The following is a 25,877-nucleotide window of genomic DNA, read 5'->3' on the forward strand; positions in this document are numbered from 1 at the left end:
AAAAAAAAAAAAAAAAACTTAACAAAAATTAATTGAACTGCAAATCAATAAATGTAAATTTTTTTAAAGTAGGGAATAGCAGTGTATAAGCATATTATAGCCCTGCAAGGATATTTATTTTTTTAAGGATATTTATTTTATTTCCATTATCAAACCCGTATGAAATATCCTCTTCCAAACCTTGAATGCTGCACAAATATGAACTCATTATGGCAGATGCCCTTGGGATTATGAGAAAGTAAAGTGAGACTTTCTTCCACTGTTCATACTCTGAATTCTTTTAACCATATATAGTATTCACTGATTTTTTTAACTTTAAAAGCTTTCTGCCTCACTTACCAAAGATCTTATTATAGACAAATCAGTACATTTAATTCCTTCGATTTTATCTTTCTGCAGTGTGTAAACACCGCCTTGTACAGTAATTACAGCCGTTCTCTAGCCCTCCACTATGCTATGCTTTCTTACTCCTGTATCCACTCATGTACAAGGTGTGATCAAAATACACAGTGAATATCTCATTTTTAAAAAATGTATTATAGGGGGCCTGCCCCTTAGCTCAGTTCTTTCAGTGGCTGCTTCAACAAAGCAGTCAGACTCAGGTTGCTGTGCTTCGATCCCCTCAACTCAAGCCTGCCAAACCTGCCCTGAGGGCATTTGGAGCAAAAAAAACCCTTCTGCCTTTAAAAAAAAAAACGTATTATAGTAAGACATGTTGCCATTAAGCTCCCTCAAAATATCCCTCTCACCTCAGCACACCTATCCCATCACCACCGCTTTCTGAGACAGCTCTGGAAGTGCTCTTTCATGAGTGTCTTTACAAGGTAAGATCACAGTACAGTGAATCCTGGCCACAGCCAGCCTCACTCCCTGTATCTGGGACCAAGGGACTTCTGACTCTTCCTCAGAGTCAAATGATCACAGTAGATGTTTTGCATTGATTCAGGACAACAAGGCAGCCATAGTGGCACAACTAAAGAAATAAAAGAAGACTTCCTTTTTCTTTTTTGGTGGAACCGGGGATTGAACTCAGGCCCTTGCGCTTGCCAGGGAAGCGCTTATTCCACTGAGCCATCTCCCCGGCCCCATGAAAGAAGACTTCCAAAACTGCTTCTGAATAGGCCAGGACGATGGGATAAGTGTGTCTGAAGTGAGGGGGAGAACTTTGAGGGGGATTATAAGAATGTGTCTTTTACTGTAATAAAACAATTTAAACATTCACCATAGTTTTTGGCCATACTGCATATACTGTCTCTACTGATTTCTGCCAAGTACACGTCTGAGTTCTCTCTGCAGTCTTTTGCCTCCTCTCCCTCTGCTACTATAGTCTAGGTCCAAACATTCTGTGTCTCTTAGCAAAACAACAGTAGCAGACTGCTGTCTGGTCTCCCTATCCTCAGTCTCATTCTGCTCAAATCCATTCTCCACACTCCTCACAGAATTATCTTCTGAAGAATTAAAAACAAGATCATCACTTTCATGTTCAAGTCTTAATGCATAATTCCCCAAGCTCTTTATATAAAAATAGTCACCTCAGCTTTTCCTAATCATCCAGATTTCACCCCTGTTCCCTGGGTTCCAGGATACCACAGTTTTTGCTACATGATCAAAATCGCTCACTCAACACTTTAATTGCTGAGGTCCTTGAATGTACAAACCAAGTTTCAGTCACTTTACCTTCAGCTATAGCTGCCTGGAATTTACAGAGCATGACAGTTAATTTTACATGTCAACTTATCTCGATCACAGTGCCAGATGTTTTATCAAACATTCTTCTGGGTAGTTCTGCAACAGAGTTTTTTGATGAGACTTACATCTAAAGTGGTGAACCCTCTGTTAAGTAGAATGCGCCTCACAACACCAGTGGACCTGATCTAATCAGATGAAGGCTTGAATACAGGAAAAGATCAAACTCCTTGACAACATTTTGGCCCTAACCTTCTAAGATCAATTAAGACTCAGGACATATAAGAACTTGTACTGTAATGTCAAATAACTAGTAGTGTCCCAAATTTTCTGATCAAGAAGATTATGAGGCCAAAGAGGAAAGTGATCGATGACGTAGAGTGTGCCTAAGGAGAGTCACATAGGGAGAAGATACTCTCTCAGGCTTTCACAGGAGAGCACACTGGCCAAGCATTGGCCGTGACTCATCCACATGGCTGCACTGACAAAGGTTCTACAATCTGAGGTACGGGATCTCAAGATAAATCCTGAGGACATTTCGCTGACCTTCTCAGACCAAAAAGCTACAACTCTTGTTGCATAGGTCCTGCTTTACCTTGGTCTTAACCATCCAGTAGAAAAGTATGAAGACGAAATATAGGAAATAAAGCCATGCTGTTATGTTGAGCTGTGGGGGACTCAGGTCAATAATTTCTGACATTGCCAGTTAAACAGAAGACCCAATGCTATTATGGGCTACTGGACTCTTTTAGAATATTTTGCTGAGTTTACACACCTATAATATTCAATAACGGAACTTAGAAAAAATGGGGTATACCGATGAATGTCCATTTTGTATTTGTGTATTCCAAGTGGTTAGGATAGATATATAGTTGCATTCTCTTAATGAATAGAATGATTTGTTCTAATGGTGTTTGTAAATAGGATCACAAGTCCACTTCTTGTACAGCAATTAACCACTAAGAAGAATATATACAGTGTGTTGTTTGTTGAAACTGTACTTCCAATTGGATTTGAAACTGTCTCATTGCTGTTTATCAATAAAACTTTGAAAAAAAAATAAAAAAATAAAAAAAAAGATCAAACTCCTTGAGCAAGATACAATTCTCCTGCAGACTGTCTTTGGACTGAAACTATTTTTCTTTCCTTAGTTTCCACCCAGCTGTCCAGCCATATATCTATCTATCTATCTATATATAGATGTATATATATTGATATATATACATATATATTCTCTCTATATATTTACCTATCTATTGATTGATTGATCGACTGAAGATAGATAGATTTATCCATGTTCTGTTGCTTCTGTTTTTCTGGAGAACTCTGACTAATAGTGGACATGCAAAAAATGTTTTTCAAATACGTAAAATTAATGCTTTTTTTGTTTCATATTCTTTCATTTAACTTACAAATATCCATGAAGAGATTTATTTTGACATATTTTTATAAAGTACTCACCAGTTCTAAATCAATATAAAAGTGTTAAAACAGCATATATACACACAATATAAGAGCTACAGAAACTTGAACATATGTTAGGTTTCATATTACTAATACTTTTTTGCTTTTTTTTTTTTTTACAAATACTTTAAAAAGATGAAAATGTGTTGACCAGCCAGGTTACAAAAACAAAGTGAAATTTCTAGAAATGCTGCACAAATGATTTTTTCATCATTCAAGAGAATAGCAACTGCCTCAAATAGCATTGCTAATTTTTTCTTTTAACCAGAAGCCTGTTTCAAACTCTAAACTTCATAAGTGAGTTCTTATGGAAACTACAGCTCTGAAACAGAATCTTTACATGAGAAAGGCTTGATCAAAAGTAAATTACTTTTGATAAAGGTAATTATTAAGCTTATTTTACTATGAATTTTCACAGAAATATTTCTACCCATACAAAGATAATAAAATGATAAATACAGTACAAAATACAATGAAGCCAGCTCCTGCCAAGTTATTTATCAAGTTCTGCATTCAGGTTCTCTGCTTCACTTGCACAAAGTTAGGAGCTAAGGACATCATTAACTGCTGCAGAAGAAATAGGGGCCCAGGAACACAAGTCTTGGCAAAAAACAAATACCCTCTGAGTTTACCTTTAAATTTTAAGTAAATAAAAGATTAGTTCATAGAGTGTATAATATAGTTTCTGCCCTAATAAAGACAACATTTTTATTTCCAGTGTTCAGCTACATTCCAAAAATAAAGCTAAAAACCTCTTCTTAAAAGATACAAATTAAAACTATGTATATAGACAAAATAGCTAGCAAAAACAACCAATTAATAAATTTTAAACTGGGTGTTATATAGAATATGTATCATGACCATACAATAAATTTTCATTATCTTCTAATTTTATGATTATAATTATTTACTAATATTTCATCTTATTCCTTTAGTAGATGTTATTTTATATTCTAGATACAGTACTGCCTCAAAAATATTAAAAGTAACATACTGTAAGGCCATTTAAGATCAGAATTTGTTGATCATTTTAATAATCTGATAGAAAGCACAGACATACGTACAACTGAGTTCTCACCTTATCAAGTTGGTCCTGCAGACTCGTGGATGCTTTATAGCCAAGCTGTAACAGCATTGCTTCCGCAGCATTCTTTTTGGCTATCTTTTTATTAGGTCCTGTTCCGGTGGCAACTTCATTGCCTACTTTGACCTGTTAAGAGTAAACACAGGAATGAACGACAGTTGCTTTGGTAAGTAGGAAATCCTTACATTATCAAACAATGTGTTCCATTCTCTGGCATTCAAAACTATAAAATTTAGTTCAAGGTAAAATAGTAAGCCAAGAGACAACATAGGTAATGTATATACAGAAGTGTGTATAGAGAAAAAATATGGAAAAATGGCTTCCAAAATGTCAGCAGTGGGTTATCTCAGTTGTGACAGACTCTTAGAGGACTTTGTACTTCCTTATTCATTTATTTACTATTTGATATTCTTTTTTTTGGCATTGGGGATTGAACTCAGGCCCTTGCGCTTGCCAGGGAAGCGCTTATTCTACTAAGCCGTCTCCCCAGCCCCTACTATTTGATATTCTTTAAAAAATTAAGCCTCTATTACCTATATAAGAAAAAAATGTTTATTTGAACAAAGTGCATGTTGTTTATGACTACATTTAGCTTTTTTATTTCAATTAATAAGCAGGCTGAAATTTATATTGGTACAATTTAATGTTCATATTATAACCCAAGTTTTAAAAGACATATCAATTAGTTCTTAGAATTAATATACTAGGGTGATGATAATAATATGTTAAGAATAAAGGTTTTCAAATCTGACTGTGGTATGAAACTCAAATCTACATCCTAGCTGTATGAATTATTTAATACCGCTCAGCCTCAGGATCTTCATCAGTAAAGCAAGGGTAATACCAAGTACTTATTGCCAATCTATGAGTGATTAATCAATTATAATTATTCAATAAATAATGAACTTACTTTATAGTTGTCTTTTGTAATTTAAATATGTATCTGTGATATATCTCCACATATATTTCAATATACAACAGCTACCTTATATTCTGATGTATGTTTTCTTTTGTTTTATTTGTACGTTTGCTACTAGGTGGAAATTAGTCCACATACATTTTCTGACTTGGGTAATTCTATTTTAGCAGTGTATATGTTTATAACAAGAGATATTACAGATACAAAAAACTAGAAAGCTGAAAAATAGAATTACAATAGAAATTCACAAAGAGACAGAAAATACACAATTAGGGGCCGGGGAGATAGCTCAGTAGAATAAGCGCTTCCCTGGCAAGCACAAAGGCTGAGTTCAAGCCCCGGTTCCACCAAAAAAAGAAAAAACACAATTACTTTTTACATGGTATTCTCTGTAAACAAAGGAAGAGACAAAGAGTTAATCACAACATTAGAAAATAATGTTACCCAAACAATACATAGCTCAGATAAGATAATTTAATGAAAAAAATTTTTTAAATGTAAGCAATAACAAAAGTATACTAAAATTTAAAGAATACAGCTCAAGGAGAATCTAGAAGAAAAGGTATAGCCACAAAGCTCTTAGAAAGGCAAAAACTGACCTACTACCCATTTCAAGAAATTATAAATGTAACAGCAAAATGGACCTAGAGAAAAGAGAACACAAGAATAAATATTAAATAAATGGAAAATAAAGTTGCCTTAGTTAACGTTTCTTGGCCCTGAGACACAATACCAAACACCCTCAACTTCAGGAATTTGTTTTTTTTTAAGGGGAAATAATTTTTTTAATGTATCAGATATTTAATTAGGTTTTTAGTAAGAAATTTAGAACACTAATTTATGAGGATAAATTCCATTTGCCAGAGCAAAAATGGATTGCAGGTAGCCCTGGAGCTGAGGAACAGCTTTTTTTTTTTTTTAAAACAGGCAATATTTCTTTTATTAGCATTTAATTTATGCTTAATTTATTCCTGTGCCATAAATTTTTGTTTCTTCAGTTTCTTCTGGGATATCTTTTACTTCTGTGCAACTTCCTCCTCTGGTTTAGGAATAATTTGTCCCTTTTCAGTAAGGATCACCTCAATATGGCAGGGGGAGTTCATGGATGGATTAATCCAGCTATGAGCTCTATAAATACAGCGGTGCATCTTGGGTGCTTTGACAAGATATCATGTCTGCATCTTGTACTATGAATAACCACTACGAAGACAACAATATGCAATGTATTAATTATTGAAACTGTCCTACTTATCCGTTTTGAAACTCATTGCTATTTGTTTCTCAATAAAACTAATTTTAAAAAAAAAAAAAAGGCCACCGAGTATCTGAAGGATGTCACATTAAAGAAGCAATGTGTGCCATTCCGGTGTTACAATGGTAGAAATGGTAGGTATGCCCAGGCCAAACAGTGGGGTTGGACACAGGGTCGGTGACCCAAAAAGAATGCTGAATTTTTCCTACACATGCGTAAAAATGCAGAGAGTAATGCTGAGCTTAAGGGTTTAGATGTACATTCTCTGGTTATTGAACATATCTAGGAGTTTGCTTTAGCTCATGTCTCAGAGCATAGCAGGCAGGCTGCATGGCAAAGGGCCATGGCAGAGGAAGGGCGGCTCCCCATGATGCAGCCTTGCAGCAGAAAGCAGTCACAGGAGGAGCCAGGAAGAGGGCTGTAGCCTTCCAGTCACACCCACAGGGCCCAGACTCTGAGGAGACCTATTCCCCCGACAACACAACAGCTATAACTCATAGTCTTACAAATGACTGAGGCTTTGGGAGTCATTTAGCTCTAAACTGTAACAAAAGTATAGTAGAGAAGTTTAAAAGTCAAAAAGTTGAGCAGGCGCAAGGGTCAGGGGTTCGATCCCTGGGTGTGCTAAAATGGCAATTGAGACTGGGCATGGTGGTGTGCACCTGTAATCCCAGCTCTTGGGAGGCTGCAAACAGGTGGATCACTACAAATCTGATCTAGTAGTGAGACCTTGAACACCCTGTAGACCCTTCCCTAAAATACAAATAAAATAAAGTCAAAAGTTGATTCCCTGAAATGATTAATAAACCAAAGTGATTGAGGAAAACAAAACAAAAACAGAAGGCTGAAAAAGGGAGACTTCATAATACTATAGTATTATGAAGTAACAAATTTTACATTAAACTTTTAAAATACACAAAACAGAAAAATTCCTAAGCAATACAAATTATAAAAATTACCACAAAATAGGAGTCTAACTACTAAAGATATTAAAACCATAGTTTTTAAAACAAACTTTTCCATAAAGAAAACTGGTGCAAGTTTCACCAGCAAATTCTACCTAATACTTAAGGAACAACTACACGAATCTTATACAAACTTATGCAAACTAGAAAAAAGAAGAATCAGTCCACAATTATTTTATGAGACATCACTTTGATTTAAAACCCAAGAAAAGCAGTATAAAAAAAAATTCACTAAGCAGTTTCACTCATGAAAATAAATGGTAAAGTTCTGAACACCGTAATAAAGCAGAATCATGACTTGTGGGGCTTGTTCTAAAAACGCAATGTCAGTCTTAACATGTGAGTGGCAGACAGAATCAGTCAACAGACTCTTCTACACTAAAAGGTCGAGGGAACAGAACCATATGATCATTCTATGAAATGTTGGCAAAGCACTTGAGAAAACTTAACGCTTGTTCATAATTAAAACTACTAGCAAACCAGAAAAAGAAGGGATATCGTTTAATGTAATAAAGACCATTTTTATAAAAAATCTACAGCAAACAGTAAATAGGATGCCTAATGTTGAAATTATGAGATCAGAAATAAGATAAGAATGTTCTTTATTATTTCCAGCATTTAATATTTTACTACAAATCCTGGATAGAGCAATAAAAACTAGAAAAAGTATACAAATCAAACACAGGAAAATTCCCATTATTTACAGATATGATTTTATATATAAGGAAGGTAAGAATATGTACAGATATAAGAATTAATGAGACTGTAACAAGTTTTGTGTAAGGTCAGCATACAAAAGCCAACTATATTTCTATACTCCATCAACATACCACAGAAGATAAAAAATATTTTAAAATACCATTTATAGTAAATAAAAAAAGAAATACCAGTAAGTACAAGGCCTCTGCAGAGAAAGACAACAAGCACTAATGAGAAAAATTAAGAAAATCCAAATAAACATGATATGCCACTGAAGACAGTACTGTAACAGCATTTCTCATCAAATTGACCTATAAATTGAATAAATTTCAATGACTATACATATTTTTCAATAACTAAAAGCTGTTTTCAAAATTTATATAATAATGCAAAGTGCTAAGAAGAACCAACATCCTATGGAAGAAGAAGAAGGTGGGTGCATTTATTCATCTGGGTGTCTAGGCTCATCATAAAGACAGCAGAAAGGGAAAAACAGCTAACTCCGGCTGCATTACACGACTTCTGTTCCCAGCAGGCGCTGCAGTGCACGCCTGCAACCCAGCGCTCTGGAAGTGGAGGCACAGCCCAAAGCATCACAACTTTGAATTCAGTTCTGGCAAATCAGTGACTCTGTCTCAAAAACTTGAAAAGGGGCTGAGGATATAGCTAATCCTCAGTAGCAATAAATACACACACACACACACACACACACACACACACACACAATCTATTTTTATTTCTGTGTTTTGAGACAGGGTCTCATGATGTTACTCAGAGTAGCCTTGCACTCACTGTGTAGCCCAGGCTGGCCTCAAACTCACAGCAATTCTCGCATCTCAACCTCCTGATTGTGGGGATTACAGCCATGTATCAGCACACCCAGCTCGCCCTCTATTCTATTCCTGGAGAATCAACATTAAAGCAGGAAAAACAGGACCATCAGAAGCGACAGTGTTTGAAATGCAAAGGCCCACACCCAGAACACACAGTGGATTCCTAGGAAGTCTTATTTTAAACCTCCACTAGAAAACCAAACAGGAAAGCTGAACAGGCAACCCGTATTTTAAGTTAGAAGATGTCACTAGATGTCACTGTGCTTTATTTGAAAGAGGAAAAAAAAAAACCTAGAAAGCTTCAAAAGCTTCATCTATTTTAACAAAATTTCAGTGACAATACAGTGATGTTAGGAAGGAATGCACAGATGGTACAGTCAGTGTTGCGGGCACATCCCATGATACTTGTAGTCATATTTTTCTCTTTCAGCTCTTGCATAAAATCATAAAAGAAGTTGTTTCACCTGCTCCAGAACATACAGATTTCCATCTTATATCCATACTTCACGGTTGGTTACCTATTCTTACACCATTATTTTATTTGTGTAACTATTTCCATTACTACTTTTATGTTTCAGTGACCTAAGCACTTTTAAGAATTGTGGGTATACAACACAATGGCAACAAAATACACAGTTAAACATAAACATGCAAATGATACAACAAAGAAATGCACTCTTTTATATGCAGTTCTTGTAACATATGAAACATTGAGAAGCTATTCATTACAGAGTTTGACAGCTATCGTAAATCCTACAGTTCATATCTGTGAAACGTTTTTGAAACCTGTCTCTACCCCTTCTTTCAAAGCCAGAACATGTCACATCATGACATCAGAAGCTATCTGTAGACCTAGTTCTGAGAAAGACTGATACACAGCTCATCGCAGCAGGTTCTAGAATAGTCTCTGCCTGAGCCTGCCCTCACATGACAGGCTGTATGAATAATGTGCTTCAATCCCAGGCCACAGTCCCCTCCGCTACCTGGTACATTCTCCGGTGCTTGTTGCATTCCATGGCTTCACCAGCCCTTATGTTGCTGAAGTAGTTAGCAGAGAAAAGATTAGATTAGCTGTGTCAGACTCTTCCTCTACTGCTCTGAGGGTCAAAACCCCACCAAACGAAACAGAAGGAAAACATCATGGAGCAGTAAATGCCTACAAACGAGCCTGCAGGGGTCTTTCCATCCGCTACGCATCGCACCAAATCTCATTCAAGGTCTCTGCTATGTCACCCCGAAAGCTCGTGCATCTCAGGTCTGATACCCTTTGGCTCCAGACTGCTGCTCCTGGCCTTGCCAGCTGCAGTGCTGCTCCCACCCTCTGCCGACTGTCTGAGGCTGCCTGATGCCTCTATCCAGCTCCAGTACTGTGGTGACTTCCTCCCTTAGAACAGCAGCTTCCCCAGAATCGCGTTCCCACTCACCTGACACCACACACAAGTTTTTCTAACTGCACTGTTCATCACTTTGTAGGTAGCAAACTGTCACTACTGAAAAGACCGCACTGCAGAGGGTCTTTCATTCTCTAACAAAAATAGTGGTCACTCAAAAGAGCACTCTATTATGAAAGTCAAGTAAGGGGGTATGCAAATTTCATAGTCATCTTCCTAGAAAGTATGAAAAAAATTTAATTATTGCAGATAAGATTTTTACATTAACATGCTAATTACTATCAGCAAAAAAGATTACTTTTATAGACTTAATAAGACAAATTTTTCTTTAAACAAATGATTTAGGAGTCCAGTCCTTAAAAAATTTACCAACAAAATAAATTTTAAAATAGCAATTACTAAAAGTTTAATTCATTATTTTTCATTGAATAAAACATGGTATTTGGTTTATATAATTTTTAACAATTTGGAGCTCTTAGCCATAGGTAGCAAAGTTAATAGCATAGGATACATAATATTATAGTGTACTAATAGGTAAGTTAGCTATCATTCTCTGTTTGAAAAGTTAAGACTACTCCTCCCTTCAAAAAACAAAGAAAAGCTTTAAGAAATCCGCTTTGGAACTACCCAAATAATGTCATCAGAGAGTTTCTTTTTTTTAATCAACACATACAACTGCATTCCTTCTATAACACATAAACTAGCTCATTCATTCTCTTTTATTTGGTGAGAGATAAAAATAAGCAAATTATCTCAACCATTCCAGCTACCTTCCTTACGATACATGGTAACACTGCTGAAGGAATTTATACAAAAGTTTTTCCTGTGATAAAGCTGCTGCAGTATTATAATGAATCCACTGGGGCTTCCAAACGGGGAAAAACAATTATGAATTCAGTGTGCAAACATTTAAAAGCACAGCCAAATGTCCCCGTTTGACCAGAATGTTTATGAATATCCATAAAATGAAAGCTGGCCTTAGATACTCTACATTCTTCTTTAAAAGAGGTATTCAATACATTCCATAAAGAGAATTAATAAAGTCAAAACTAGATTATATTTCTAATACAGGTCTGAAATTTAGGTAACATTTTTTCAACCCTTAAAATTCAAAAAATACATCATGCTGTGCTGTGCTGAGCTACTCTTTCATTCATCAGCAGAGCTAGAAATCAAACCCAGGGCTACTCTAGTACTAAGCTATGGCCTCAGTTCATTTTTAACTCCTTGAGGCAAGGTCTTGCTAAAATATCATCCTTTCCTCGGCCTCCCTCAGTGCTGAGATTGCAGGTGTGCAGTACTACAGCTAACACATCCTAGTATTCTTAAAAGTGAAGAATGCTACAGAAAAAAAAAAAATGATACCGAATGAAAATACTACAACACTCTTCTGGGTCCTAATGACAGGAAGGCAATAATGTGCTTGCTAAGCATGGAAGAATCCCCGCGTTGGGCATCCGGGTTCATCTGCGACTGCAGCGTAGATTCCAGCACAAGCTTACTCAGGTAGGCAGACAACAAATACACCACAAACGTCGATTAAGGACCTACTATTTACAAAGCACTGTATTGAGTACTATGAAATAAAGAAATATGGAGAGTACGAATTAAGAAAGACAAAATTCAGCTTTGCATTAAAATTTTAAAAAAATTTAATAAAGTCCAGCAGTGCAGTGCCTGCCTGGCAAGCATGAGGCCCTGAGTCCAGTTCCTGATACAAAGAAAGATAAAAGAAAACAAATAAAAAAAGAGACCAAAAAGGCCTCTTAAAAAAAAGAAAATTTAATCAATATGAGAAACTGTATTTGAATGTTACAGTGTCTGCAACATGTATCTGTTGGTTTTATTTAGATATCAAAGGTAACACCCTTGGACTTGATGACAAGAAATTTCTTTGACAAATGAATTATTAAAACACAGGATAAAAAAAATTTATATGGGGGCTGGAGAGATGGCTCGGTGGTCTAAAGCACCTACTTGGAACAAGCTTGGCAAAGCACAGGGCCCGTGGTTCGATCCCCCAGCACCACATGCCAGCCAGCCGCGCCCCCTGGTGGGCTGAGCTGGCCACACACACACAATAAATGTTAAAAACAAAACAAAACAAAAAAATAAAAATGCTTGCATTATTAAAAAAATAAAATAAAAAATTATATGTAGACTGAGTGTTACATGATTCTAATAAATTTCTTTATTTCTTTTTAGAGATACAACCAAGAATGTTAAGGCTAAAATGACACACAGTTAGAAATTAGCTTCATAATACTTAGAAGAAGGAAGGAAGAGAAGAAAAGAAGAAAAGGAGAAAGAAAAAATTAATAGCTAAATCTAGTGGAGCAAAAGTCCTAATTCTTGTGCTTGGGTATACAGGTAAATTGGGACCCATTCTCCTCTAGATAGGAATGAAACCTTCAGCGCAACAAGTTAAAATCAAGATTTCCTCAATGTTGTAGCTTGAATTGAAAAGTGACACTGAATAGGTGTGATTTAAAAACAAGGAGGGCCTTCAGGCATTCTTCCTCATTCCTAGCTATCAGCCTGCTGGTACATTCACAGGCACCCTGCAATTTTCCTGGCTGAACAATGGAGCACTAAGAGGCTGGGCACCTCTGAGTTTCTCAGGCCCCACTGGTCAGCCAGCCAGCACTCTCAGGGCCCTAGCTCTTTTCCATACATCCATTTTTCTAAATTTTGTTTCTAATTCCTTTTGCCTCCAATGGATTCTAGTTGTAAAATGTAACATGAAAAGTTAAAAGATAGGCATTAAATGATAAACTGTAGTAAATAAACTGTGTGAACTCACAACCCCTTCCAGAACTGAAGTTGTCTAGTCTAACATGTCCTTGACACTTGTATGTTCCACCTAAATTGATAGGTAGAGCCTAGCAGGAATGAAGTGTAAACAGAGTTTTCTTTTCTTTTTTTTTTTTTTTTTTGGCGGAACCGGGGATTGAACTCAGGCCCTTGAGCTTGCCAGGGAAGCACTTATTCCACTGAGCCATCTCCCCGGCCCCCCAGAGTTTTATTTTCTAATTAAATTCTAATTTATCTTTCTCCCATATCTCTAACTCAACCTGGGTCTTTGTAAATCTTTTCAATTGTTTTGGAAACTTCTAATGTAGAGGTTACAAGTACCTGCATCACGAATTCTCGACGTCGAGGCATTCCTCTTTCCGAAAGCAAAACATAATCTGGCTCCTTTTCCTTTTTCGCCTGTTGAATTTGAGCCAGGCGGCTAATGGGGTTCATTCCTTGACCATACTCTGGTCCAGCCTAAAAAACAATTTAAGAAAATGTCTTAAAATATACTTGCAAAATTTATTATTGGATCCTTGAAGAAAGAGTAGTTCTTCCCTCTATGCTCATACCACCCTAAAACATTCACTAGAGAACATAAGCAAGAGTAAACTATGAGATTTATAAGTAAAACATGAAGTCAATGAAATATAAAAGTTAAATTATGAAGGCGTGACAAAAGACAAATACAGGCAACAACTGATAAGTCTAAGAATGAAGAGACTAATAAAAGGTAAAGGGTGCTTCAGGTCCAACACTAGAAATGTGCCTTGCACACGAAGTGCAGATAAATAACATGTTTCCTGTGGCCTGTCTCTAGTCCTGTTTTCTGTGGATTTGTGATCTTTTCTTTTTAAAACTTTTTACTGTATTTTATTATAATTTACACAGTTTAAACTACCTTGGGGAGTGGTTACATGTACATATTACATCTTGGGTTTCTGTTAGTTTTTTGAAAATTCTCTTTAAGTACCAAAGAAATTATTGTTGCTATGGACTTCAATGGCAAAGAAGTAGATATATAAGTTGAATTTACTTAAGGATGAAATTCTGAGAACATGAATGACTTGGTTTCTTTGACTAAAATTGACTAGAGAGGGGCCTGGCCTTAGCTCAGTTGTTTAAGTGGCTGCTTCCACAAAGCTGTCAGCCTGAGGTTGCTGTAGTTCGATCCCCACAACACTCCAGCCAGCCAAACCACCCCTGAGGGCATTCTGAGCAAAAAAATAAATAAATAAATAAAATAAAAAATAAAATAAAATAAAATAAAATAAAATTGACTAGAGCACTTGACAGTGAAGTTACTCCTTGGATATCAAGCCTTAGATTAACAAGGACTGCCTTAGGAAAGGTGTGTCTGGAAAATTTACCTCCAACCCTGGAAATCCATCTTTGAAGTCTCATGTTATAGAAAACAATTATATTAAAGAACAGAGTAAAACCAAAGACAGTGTCAGGGAAATTTCATATGCTAACAGCATAACTCCATAGAATGTATCTTAAAATCCAAACAAAGTTCACAGTTAACTAGTTTCAAATGGTCACTGGGTTAAACACGGCTAAATTTGAAACCTGACTCTGCCACAAGGTCTCAGCTGAGTTTCTGAAACACAACAATGGAGGCGTGCTCCATTATGCCTTGTCTGTAAAATGGGGAAGGATGGTAATTCATTCAGCATAGAATGACAGGGCTGGGGGGCGAGGGGAGGGTTCAGTGGTCTAAGCGCCAGCTTGGCAAGCGCAAGCGCAAGGACCCAAGTTCAATCTCCAGTACTGCATGCCATGTCAGCCCTGAAACCCAGGATTGGTGAGGCTGAAACAGGATGATCCCTATGAGTCTGAACTATGTAGTGAGACCCTGAATCAAAGAAAAAAACAGAATGACAGAGGGATCATGAGACAATGTGACAGTTTTAATATATTAAATAAGATCAAGACAACTCATCACAATAATTTCCTTCTTTCTTTTTCACTCCTCAGTCTTGCTAAATTGAACCAACTGACCACCAAGCCATAATCCCCACCCCCACCCCGCCTCATTCTGAGCAGCTGGGATTAGGGGTGTGTGCCATTGCACCCAGCACAAGTATTTTTCTCTTATTTCTACTAAATATAAAGAAGTGTAGAACCTAGGTGTATCAGCCATACAAAGAAGTGAGGAAAATCAAGACACTATTCTAAATGAATCTATACACTGGCACATTATTAGGTACGATTATACTTTAATTTATAGATTCTAACTCATATGCATGTTGCTTTCTCAAAATAACCTTACGTCTCAGAGGACATCTACAGGCTTTATCTTATGTGAGACTTACACACCACAAGTAATTCCAAGTATGGTGTATATAAGGGAAAACAAAGGGGAGAACTTCAGAAAAGGCTTTCCTGAAGATAGTTTTAGGTGAGATCTGAATGATGGATACAAATAGTTCCAGAATAACACAACTGTTTTTCACCTCTACTGTGTGTGTGTGTGTGTGCACGTGTGTATGGTATCAGAAATCTAACTCAGGACCTTGCGCTTGCTAGGCAGATGCTGTGCCACTAAGGCATAGCCTTGGCCCTGCATTATATTTTAATAATAATTTTTAAAAATATAATTGGTTGTTACAGGGTCTCACTACACAGCTTGGACTCACAGTGATCCTCCTGTTTTCAGCCTGCCTTAAGCCTAGATGCTGTGGCAGGCTCAGCCCAACAAAACAAGAATTAGAATTATATCCTACTATAGTACTGCATAGATCTTCTAGTTTAACAGCTTAGTATTCTTCATTTAGTAAGGTTAGATTGATTTAATAGATTAAATGGAAATTTTTGTCTAGTTTTATACTGCCATTCTGATGTAAAGAAAAGCTAGATTTTATACATTAACAAATTTAAGGAAATATATTATGGGTATATCCACATACATACAAAATATTAGTTACAATGTACCAAGTTAATACATATTATTACTTGTTCTGGTTTAAACTTAAAATGTCCCAAACGGCCTCGTGCATTCAAAGACAGGCTTTCTGGAAGGTGACTAGATCACGGGGCGCCTTACTCATCGGAGAATCCACCCACTGCTGAGGTACTAGCGCAGCGTGCCTTTAGGCATGGGGCCTGCTGGGAGGTGGTCTCCGCTGACAATGTGACTTCACAGGGTGCTTTCTTGTCCCTGGCTCCTCCCTCTCCCTGCTTTGGCTGCCATGGGTTGAGTGCCTTGCCTTCTGCCCTCTCCAGTCCTATTTGAAGCCACAATAAACCTCTTCCTCTTTTAAGTTGCAGATGTGGGGTATTTTGTCCCATGGACAGGAAAGTAACTAAGACATTAATGATAAATACTAAATAATTTTGTGCAATCAGTTAAGAAAAAAATATTAGGAAGAAAATATATATTCCCACTTTATAAATGAAGGAATGTACATCAGAAAAGCTCAGTAATATGCTCAAGAAACACAAGGATTCACATTTAAAATTGACTCTGAAGGCTGGGGAGACAGCTCAGTGGTCTAAGCACCTGCCTGGCAGGTGCAAGGACCCACGTTTGATCCCCAGTGCCACGTTCTGCACCAGCCCCCAGAGGCCATGCTGGGCCGGCCACCGAAACCAGGCATGGTGGCGCACAACTATAATCCCAGCGCTAATGAGGCTGAGACAGGAGGATCACTACAAGTCCAAGCTTCATAGCAAGAACCTGTACCAAATAAATAAAGATTTAAAAATAAATAACTAAATTGACTCTGAAAGTCATGTAGTCCTTGACTGTATGGCTAGAAGATAAATAAATGAATACCAGTTTTCAGAACACCACCGACCCATGATGAGTGGATCTACTTAGAATTTATTTTTCAGTCTATGCTATATATAACAGATTTATAATATGAGCTAATATTTAAAGGGATGCATTACCTATATCTTCTAAGTGAATTAATGCCAGTATTTATTAAAAATATTTAGTTATTTGCATATATAATATATTTTTTAATAAAGAAAAGGTACAAAATCTATAAATTGTGCTATTTAAACCTACAATGTGCTGTTGTACAACCTAAATTAAAGAAATTTAGAAAGGATTAGCTGTAATTCTTGATTTGCAGAGTCTAATCAGAAGTCTGCTGAGGCCAGGAGCAATGGTGCACAGCTGTAATCCCAGTCTCCTCTGGAGACTGAGGCAGGAGGATTACTGGGAGTTCGAGGCAGCCTGAGACATAAAACAAGCTCAAGGCCAGCTTAAACTGCATAGCAAAACGCTGTCTAAATAAATAAATAAATATCTGCTAAACAAGTGAGACTGAGCTACTAACAAAAATACTGGCAATGTAAACCTTTCTACAGAAACAGAGAAGGGTGGCTCCATTTGTGTCATCTTTGCTGACGATTCATGGGCACTGTTTGCACTAAATGCTAATTCCTTTCTGCCTTTTTCTCCCCATTTTAAAATAAAATATGATCCGATAAAAGAAAGAGTCACAATATCTTGAAAAGCAGGGCCAGCAAGAGAGCTCAGCACACTAAACGCCTGCTTAAGCAAGTGTGGGAACCAGGGTTCGATCCTGGACACCACATGCCCCAATTGGCCCAAATCCCAGGTGCAAAGAGCCGGCCACCAAGTTCAGGTGTGGTGGCACATGCCTGTAATCCCGGTGCTGGGGAGGCTGAAAGCTGGAGGATCACTATGAGTCTGAGCAGCATAGTGAGATCCTATAGCTAATACATTAAAAAAAAAAAGTCTTAAAAAGCTGTGTGTTCTATAGTCTTCATTGGCAAAGTATATGTGCCTGAATGCCTGAATGAAGAGAAACGATACCATTGACCTCATAGGGCTGCTATGAGAATTAAATGTGATAAAGGACACCAAGTGCTGGGACAAAATCTGGCACACAGAGTGCTTTATAATTTCTAACTGCTGCTACTACCCCTGTTGTATTATTCACATGGTTATTCTCTGTATCCTGTTACCAATTCATGGAATCTAAGAAGTGTTGCAGCCTGAGGAACACTGGATTAGAGATGAGAGAAGATCAAGCTGTTCGACATGATAGCTGAACATAAGTGAGTGCAGTCTCCGAACATTTTTGTAAAACCTTATTTGTAAGCTGAGGGGGGATATTATTTACCTTACACAGTCATGAAGATTATAGTGAAAGACATGAATAGCAAAGCACTTTTTAAACCAGAGAAAACTATACATATCTAAGAGTTTATGAACAGATGTAGATACAACAGTGTTTAAACAGCAAAAATTAAGTATCATTCATCTAGTTTTATGTCCTACCCTGAACCCTGGACCGTGTATAATAAATAGGTTGAAGAGCTATCCTTAAGGAAATCTTTCATGTGTAGCAACTCCCAGTTAGTAAAACTGATCACTCATAGTGTATACTGACCTTAACTATTGTTTTAGGCCGTTTTTTAAAAAACAGTTTAGGCTTTTCCACGACAGGGAGAGGCGGAAGCTTCTTAAGCTCCTGCAAGACAGTGGTTGCAGCGCGCTTCTTGGACAGCTTCTTGCTGTTTCCCTCTCCTTCTGCAGAGAACTCTCCCACTGACACCCGAGTAACAAAGCTCTTCATGTGCGGTGGCCCACTCTCCTTGATAACCTGGTAAACAGTAAAACATTAAGCATATGTGCTGCCCAAGTGAGCCCAAGGTAACATGAAGACACTCAAGATATGCTCACGAAGCAGCAATCTTTAAGTCTCACCATCAAAATTAAGAACTATACAAAATTATAGTATTTCTATATGAAAGCATATTGCTCGTCTTCCACTATCGTATTTCTTAATGCTTAATAAACTCATTGAAAGAATTCTGGACAAACACATTCAATTCATTATCAGAATTGGTTTTTATTATTTTAAAAGAAACAATTATAATTATTGTTTCTCCCATGTCTTTCAGAAAACAAAACTAAGAACATAACACAACTCTGTTAGATTTTGAATGCTCAGCACACTTGTAGCATACAGTGATCACACTTATCGCGGGAAGTGAGTGTGTGCCTCATACGTCCAATCCTCTTCATCACCCGCTGTTCCCAGCCCTCCCTGCTCTTTTCACCTTCTGGTTTCCTTCTCATTTGTGAAAGCTTTTTTCCATGTTTTTAAAATTCTTCTTCTTTCCTTCTCTTTTCTCCATCCATCTCTTGTTCTTTTCCCATTTGAAAAAGATCTCTCTACTTCCTATCCTTAATCTTATTTTTTATTTTTATTTTAGTCTTCTCATACAAGAGAAACCAAATGATATCTAAGCTTGTGTGACTGACTTATTTCATTTAATACTGTGGTCTCAAGATTTACCTATGAATGCCTCAAATTTATCTTTCTTTAAGGTAGAGCAGTACTCCATTGTGTATAAATACATTTTCTTTATTCATCTGTGGTTGGGCATATGGGCTGTTTCTCAAACTTAGCTCTTATGAACTGTGCTATAAACATATTCATGTATCACTATAACAGGATGATTTTAATTCTTTGAAAGAAAGCCAGCTAGAGTGACAATTTCCAAGGTAAGGATGCAATCTTACTGTATTCTGTGACCTGTGAAGGATTTTGTCTGTGGAAGCCTCTCATACACAGATGAGTAGGTGAAAATTAATTGTATGTTGACAGAGATCACAAAGGTTGCTTTACAGAAAAGGACATTTACTCTCATAATCTTAAGAAGGTATACTGTTATGCAATAAAAACATTTAGCTTTCAGGAATAACAAATTAGGAATCTATCATCTACAAATGCTCCTAAATACTGTTTAATCTCTTTCTTATTTTTAGACCATGCCACCTTCTGGGGAAGAGATGCCTTCAAGCTCTGAATACTCAAAACTTGAGTATCCTTCAAAATTCTGACCAACAGAGGATACTCCACTTAGGTTTCTATTTCACATCACATTAAAAATTTGTCTTCTAACATTGGATACAAATTAGCAAAAGAAATAAAAACAACATAATATCTCAACACCTGATCATTACTAAGAGTAAGAAATTTATCATGAGACACTTTCCGACTGCTTCACTAATGTAATGTAAACTTGTTTTGAGATAGGGCCTCACTGTGTAACTCAGGTTGGCCTTGAACTTGCAGCAATCCTCCTGCCTCTGCCTCCAGAGTGCTGAGGTGATAGGCATGATGAACCTCCATGCCCAACTCTAAATTTATTAATTTAAATACCAACTGTTTAACCACTTTGACTGACAACCTTTTCACACAAAAGTTTTACTGACTTACTAGCAAATATTAAATCTTCAGCATCTATTGTTCACATTATATTATCAGTAATATACATTATTCCCTACCATAATACACTAATGTACCCAAGGATTTCTAAAACTTGCAAAACTGTTGGTAGGGTGGGGAGATCGCTCAGTGGTCTAAGAGCCTGCCTGGCAAATGCAAAGGCCTGAGCTTAATCCCCAGTACCACAGGCCATGCCGGCCCCAGAACCCCAGGCGTGGGGCTGCATGCCTGTAAGCCCAGCTCTGGGGAGGCTGAGATAGGACGATCACTACAAGTCTGAGCTGCATAGCAAGACCCTGTACAAAATAAATAAATAAAGATTTTTTAAAATATATTTTTAAAATGTTGGTATTCAGAAGACTGGTGATAAGGAACATCCAGAAGTGCTTCAGAAAGTGGCCAGATCAACAGGACAAGGGCATTTCAGCACCATGCAGCCATTTCTTACTGCCTTCTCATTTTATTATGTCACTCTGTTACCGACCAAAAAAATCAGAGAGCCCAAGTTGTAGAACTGTGACCAAGAAGAAAGCAGTTTCTCAGTGCGGTCAGATGAACCAGCCACAGATACACTGTGTGAGCTATCTAGTAGAGGATGAGGGACAATTTGAAGGAAGATTCTGCACAACTGTTTCAGCTTATTTCCTAGTTTTTGCACACAGTCCAGATAGGACCTTCAAAATTACTGACTGCTTAGTTGGGAGATATGATAATTACTTTACAGTTTCCTCTTTTAGGCTTCATACAACTTAAATGCACTTGTGACATAGCGAACGAGTTGTAGAGAGCTGCTTCACTACTTCTTGGTGATTTGTTAAAGATACCTGGGGGCCTGAGAGTGTCAGCACAGTGCTACAGGTGTAGCACACACGAGACCCCGGGTTCAAGCCCAGGAACTTCGCCCCCAAAAGAGTTTAATGTATTTTGCCTTCCATACAATGAAAAGAAATTAAATATTAACATAAATGTGTCAATAATTATTAGCTTTAATATAAAACTGAACAAGCTCACATTAGTGTTAATTAGCATTTTAATTATTTAAAATACCAAATCCTACAAGATATTACAAATTATCTTATGCCCATAAAATAAATTTTATGATTGTTACTGTTATTTTGTTATAAAACTTTACTTTATTTCATAAAATAAAAAAATGAATAACTAAAAATTTAAACATTTTATGATTAAAACTAAAATACTGTATCACATATACAAACAGCTTACCACAGAAAAAGACAAAGAGATCTGCAGGAATCCACAATACTGACATAATTTTTATTTTCATGATAATGAGTTTGAACATAAGGAAGCATACTAACACTTGCAGGATTTTACTCTCCAATTAATACTACCTCTTTATTAAAAATAGCAAGGAGAAGGGAAAAAAGACAACAGATTTCCAATAGCACATACCTCAAAACTGACAGGCATATTTCGCTTCAGAGCAATCTCAAATACCAAGCTGATCTCAGATTTATTTGCATCTTTGTCATCATCCATTTCTTTTCCTGATTCACCATTCTAAAACACAAAAAAGGACAGTGTTGAATCTTAACTTTATAACAAACTTTACATATATTCTATAATTAAGAGGTACCAGCTAAAATAAAACAGGAAACAGAAAACAGAAAACAGACTGTATCCAAAGGATTTCTCCATAACCACAGTAGTTAAGGGCTTTCATTGCCAGACTTTCGGTTTTTCCATTTTTCTATCTGAAGTAGAAATAGAAGCATTTCATACCAAATTTGGAAATCTCACTCCCACACAATTCTCCACTAGTTTTCTAATATGATCTACAAAGATAAAGCTATATAAAGAGTACAAGATGAAGACCAATATATAGGAGTTCTGTGTCTGACACAGGTACAATTCACTTATTTAACACGTACTTTTGGGAAACCTCAAAATGATGAAGTGTAAATATCAGACATAGTCTTCCTACCATCAAGAAGCTTGTGATCTAACTGGAAGACAAACAGATAAGAGTTACAACCAAAGGGTACAAACAGAAAAACACCTAAGTGTGCCGTTCAAACAAATCTGAAAGAAGGTTTGAGAAAGGTTAACTGCAGAGATTAAACTTTAGGATTTGAAATAGCTATGTGAGGAAGTCTAATAAGGTGACAATGCCATAAGATATGCCTGAGATACTACTGAGAGGCGAGTGGACAAAGTAGCTGATACCATGAGAATGAATGAGATTATTCAAGGATAGATTCAACAGCAGCATTTGTAAAATAAACTAGAATTCAAAACTCCATGAAGATCCTTTGCATTTTAAATTCCTTGATTCTAGGTTAAAACAATGTAACTTATCCCCAATAAATATAAGATTAACTACAAAGCAAATGAATATTATCTCTTATCCCTATATACACATCCTAAAATCCTGACTAGCCCATAAAGTAAACTCCAGAAGTAAACCAAAGTTCTGCAAGGTTAGGTGGGATAGCAGATAAGACAGGTTACACTAAATAGGAGAAATAATCTCTGATGTTCTATATTTCACAGTAAAATAACTATAGTTGACACCAGTTGAATATTTCACAATAGGACTTTGGGTGTTTCCAGCACATACACAAAAATAATACATGTGTCAGGTGATAGGTATTTCCATTAGAACACAGGAGTCTAGCATAGCAGACAAGTGGTCTGAAAAGCAAACTTTAGCATATTATCATCTTAGTATTCTCCCTTAGCAGAACAGATTATTTCTTTATTAAAGATGTATTTATTTGTCTGGCCAATAATCTCTCTGGGGAAGTCTAGAAAGAGACTGTTACATGCAGCACCACCACACCTGAGCTGATTTTTCTGGGATAGGTTCATTCTGTAGTGCCTGAAGGGCCTTCATTGCAGCGTTGTGTCTTGCAGCTTGTCGAGTCTTTCCTTCACCAAAAAATTCATTATTTCCTACAGTCAGCTGAACATAAAAGATCTTAGGCACTGGGCAATGATATCTAAAAAAAAAAAAAAAACCAAAACACCTATGTTAGTTCAATAAAGCCACTTTAATCATTAATAATATGTTTTATTTAAAGCGTTACCAACTATATCATCTACTACACCCCTATTAACCCTAGTACAATTATAATTTCATGAATGTACTTATAAAAGATAAAAGGTGAGTCATACACAGACTAAATGTATACTGACCTCTGCCATGAGTACAAGATTAAACATAAATACAGTAAAAATTAGCAACACTAAAGATTTCTCAGTCAGCTGTCAGATGTGGGCTGTATGGTTTTAGTACTGACAATGAGGGAGCTAGTACAGAGGTTAGAGGCAGGTGAGCCCATTTAGACGCCTACATGCACATCATGTGGTTTTAGCAGAACATAATTATAATCGCAAATATGAGGGCAGAGGGACAGACTTAGTTCAATGCAAATCACTAAATATAAGAATAAGTTTACATAATTTCTTTTTAAAATTTTTTTATCTTTAACTGATACATACTAATTGTATGTATTAGGGGAGCTGAGTGGGACATTTCTATACATGTGCATATGTTCAGATTAGAGTAACGGACATACCTATCACCTGACACATGTATTATTTTTGTGTATGTGCTAGAAACACCCAAAGTCCTATCGTGAAATATTCAACTGGTGTCAACTATAGTTATTTTACTGTGAAATATAGAACATCAGAAATTATTTCTCCTATTTCATGTAAGCTGTCTTAATTATCTGCTATCCCTCTCCCCCCAACACTCCTTTCAGGCTTTGGTATCCACTATTCCATTCTCTACATTTCTTTGATGCCACATTTTTCATTTCCACGAATAAATAACAACATATAGTATTTTTCTTCCTGTGCCCAACCTATTTCACTAACATAATTTCCATTTGTTCCGTTCATGTTGTTGCATCCGACAGAACTGTTTTATGACTGAACAATATTCTACTGTATAAATAAAATATTTTCTTTATTCATTTAAATATTAATGGACACCTAAAAGGACTCCAAATTTTGGCTACATGAATACGGCCAAAAATAATATGAGATATCTCTTTAAAAAAATGATTTCAACTTCTTTGAATAAAAACCCAGCAGTAAAATTGTTAAGATAATATGGAATTTATTTCTCTAGTTTTCTGAAGACCCTCTACACTGTTTTCCATAAAGACTGCATTAATTTACATTCCTACCATTTACATAGGAGAATTTCCCTTTCTCTACATCCTTGTCAGAATTTTTTTATCTTCTGGTTAGCAGTCATTCTAACTGAGGCAAGAAGATGTCTATCGGTGGTTTTGATTTGCATTTCTATGGTGATTAGTGATGGTGAGCAAAAGCTTATGCCAATTCGTAAGCAGAAAGCACCATAATAAAATGTATTGAAGGCGAAAAATCTTAGCAGGTTTGTATTCAATGAAAGCAAGCTAACAGTGCACCTAGGAACTGCATGATGTAGATGAGATCAGACTAAAAGAAAAAAGAACAAATCTAGAAGAAATTAGGATGATATACATTAAAATCCATTACTTCAATAAATTGTGGATTACTTTCATATGACAGAGGGCTATGACAATCAATAGAAGTATACATCACAGTGGGGAAAACAATAAATAACTACATAGGATATCTAGTAAGTTAGAAATATATGTAAGAAAAAGAAGGCAGTGTTCAGAAGCACAGGGATAAATTTTAGGTACACTGATCAATACTGGGAAAATGCCAACTGTAAGGACTGGAAACAAGTGAGAGGCAAACCACGCAAGTATCTAGGACAGTGCACGTGAGGCAAAAAATACACAAGTACAAAGGCCCTAAATAAGTATGCCATACGCGTTCAAGTAACTCAAAGGAAGATCGTGTAGCTAGAGTAGAGGGAGAAACTAGGAAATACGAAGTGGCCAGATTCCATAAGGCTTTCCCTAAGTATGTTTGGAAAACATACTTTTGTTGACTGTCACAGCCCTCTGTCACATACAAGGTATGCTACAATTTATTTTCACTTTTACCCAGAGCGCAACAGCCAGCCATTCTAAGCAGGAAAAAAAATGACATAATATGACTTTCATTTTGTAAGAATCATTTACTAGGTTGAGAATAGATTACAGGGCAGCAATGATAGAACCATGGGTCTGTAGTACTAGACTACTGACACAATCCACAGCAGGTGACAGTGTCTTTAACTAGAGTACAGCACAAATGAAAAGTCACTCTAGGTGAGTTTCTAAAGTAAAACTGTGCTTACCTTGCAGGGGAGATACCATGACCATGAAAGTAAAATTGGGCTTACCTCAGGACTAGCTAAGGAATCAGAGAAAACAGTCAAGGATGACTCCAGGTTTTAGGAACTAAATAACTGAAACTTACAATACTCATTGCTGGACACTGAAGACTGCAAAGGGAATGCATTTGGTGAGGTTGGGTAGCAGCAACTCTGTTTTGGAGACCTTATTAGAGCCAAGCAGAAATGTCAAGTGGACAGATTTATGAGGATGCCTCTAGAAGTCTAAGACAGAGTTAAAATTTGGAAAACAATATTATACAGACGGTATTTAAAGCCATGAAACAATGAGAATGGTTGGTAGACACTGATAAGAG

The 25,877-nt window shown here is 36.6% G+C and overlaps 1 protein-coding gene across 8 annotated transcripts in view; it reads right to left on the reverse strand.

The window, feature by feature from the left end:
* Positions 1–25,877, reverse strand: part of Stau2 (staufen double-stranded RNA binding protein 2) — a 353,933-nt gene that overhangs the window by 198,042 nt on the left and 130,014 nt on the right. For all 8 annotated transcript variants that reach the window (XM_004637550.3, XM_023722370.1, XM_004637549.3 and 5 more), the window contains 5 exons: positions 23,116–23,275; positions 21,726–21,833; positions 18,465–18,677; positions 13,429–13,566; positions 4,229–4,360 (listed from right to left, as the gene is read on the reverse strand). In XM_004637550.3, the coding sequence (XP_004637607.1) occupies positions 4,229–4,360; positions 13,429–13,566; positions 18,465–18,677; positions 21,726–21,833; positions 23,116–23,275 (751 nt within the window). The remainder of the gene's footprint in view (positions 1–4,228; positions 4,361–13,428; positions 13,567–18,464; positions 18,678–21,725; positions 21,834–23,115; positions 23,276–25,877) is intronic.

Source organism: Octodon degus, unplaced genomic scaffold (assembly GCF_000260255.1).
Source record: "Octodon degus isolate 3935 unplaced genomic scaffold, OctDeg1.0 scaffold00091, whole genome shotgun sequence".
In the NCBI taxonomy this organism is placed as follows: domain Eukaryota; kingdom Metazoa; phylum Chordata; class Mammalia; order Rodentia; family Octodontidae; genus Octodon; species Octodon degus.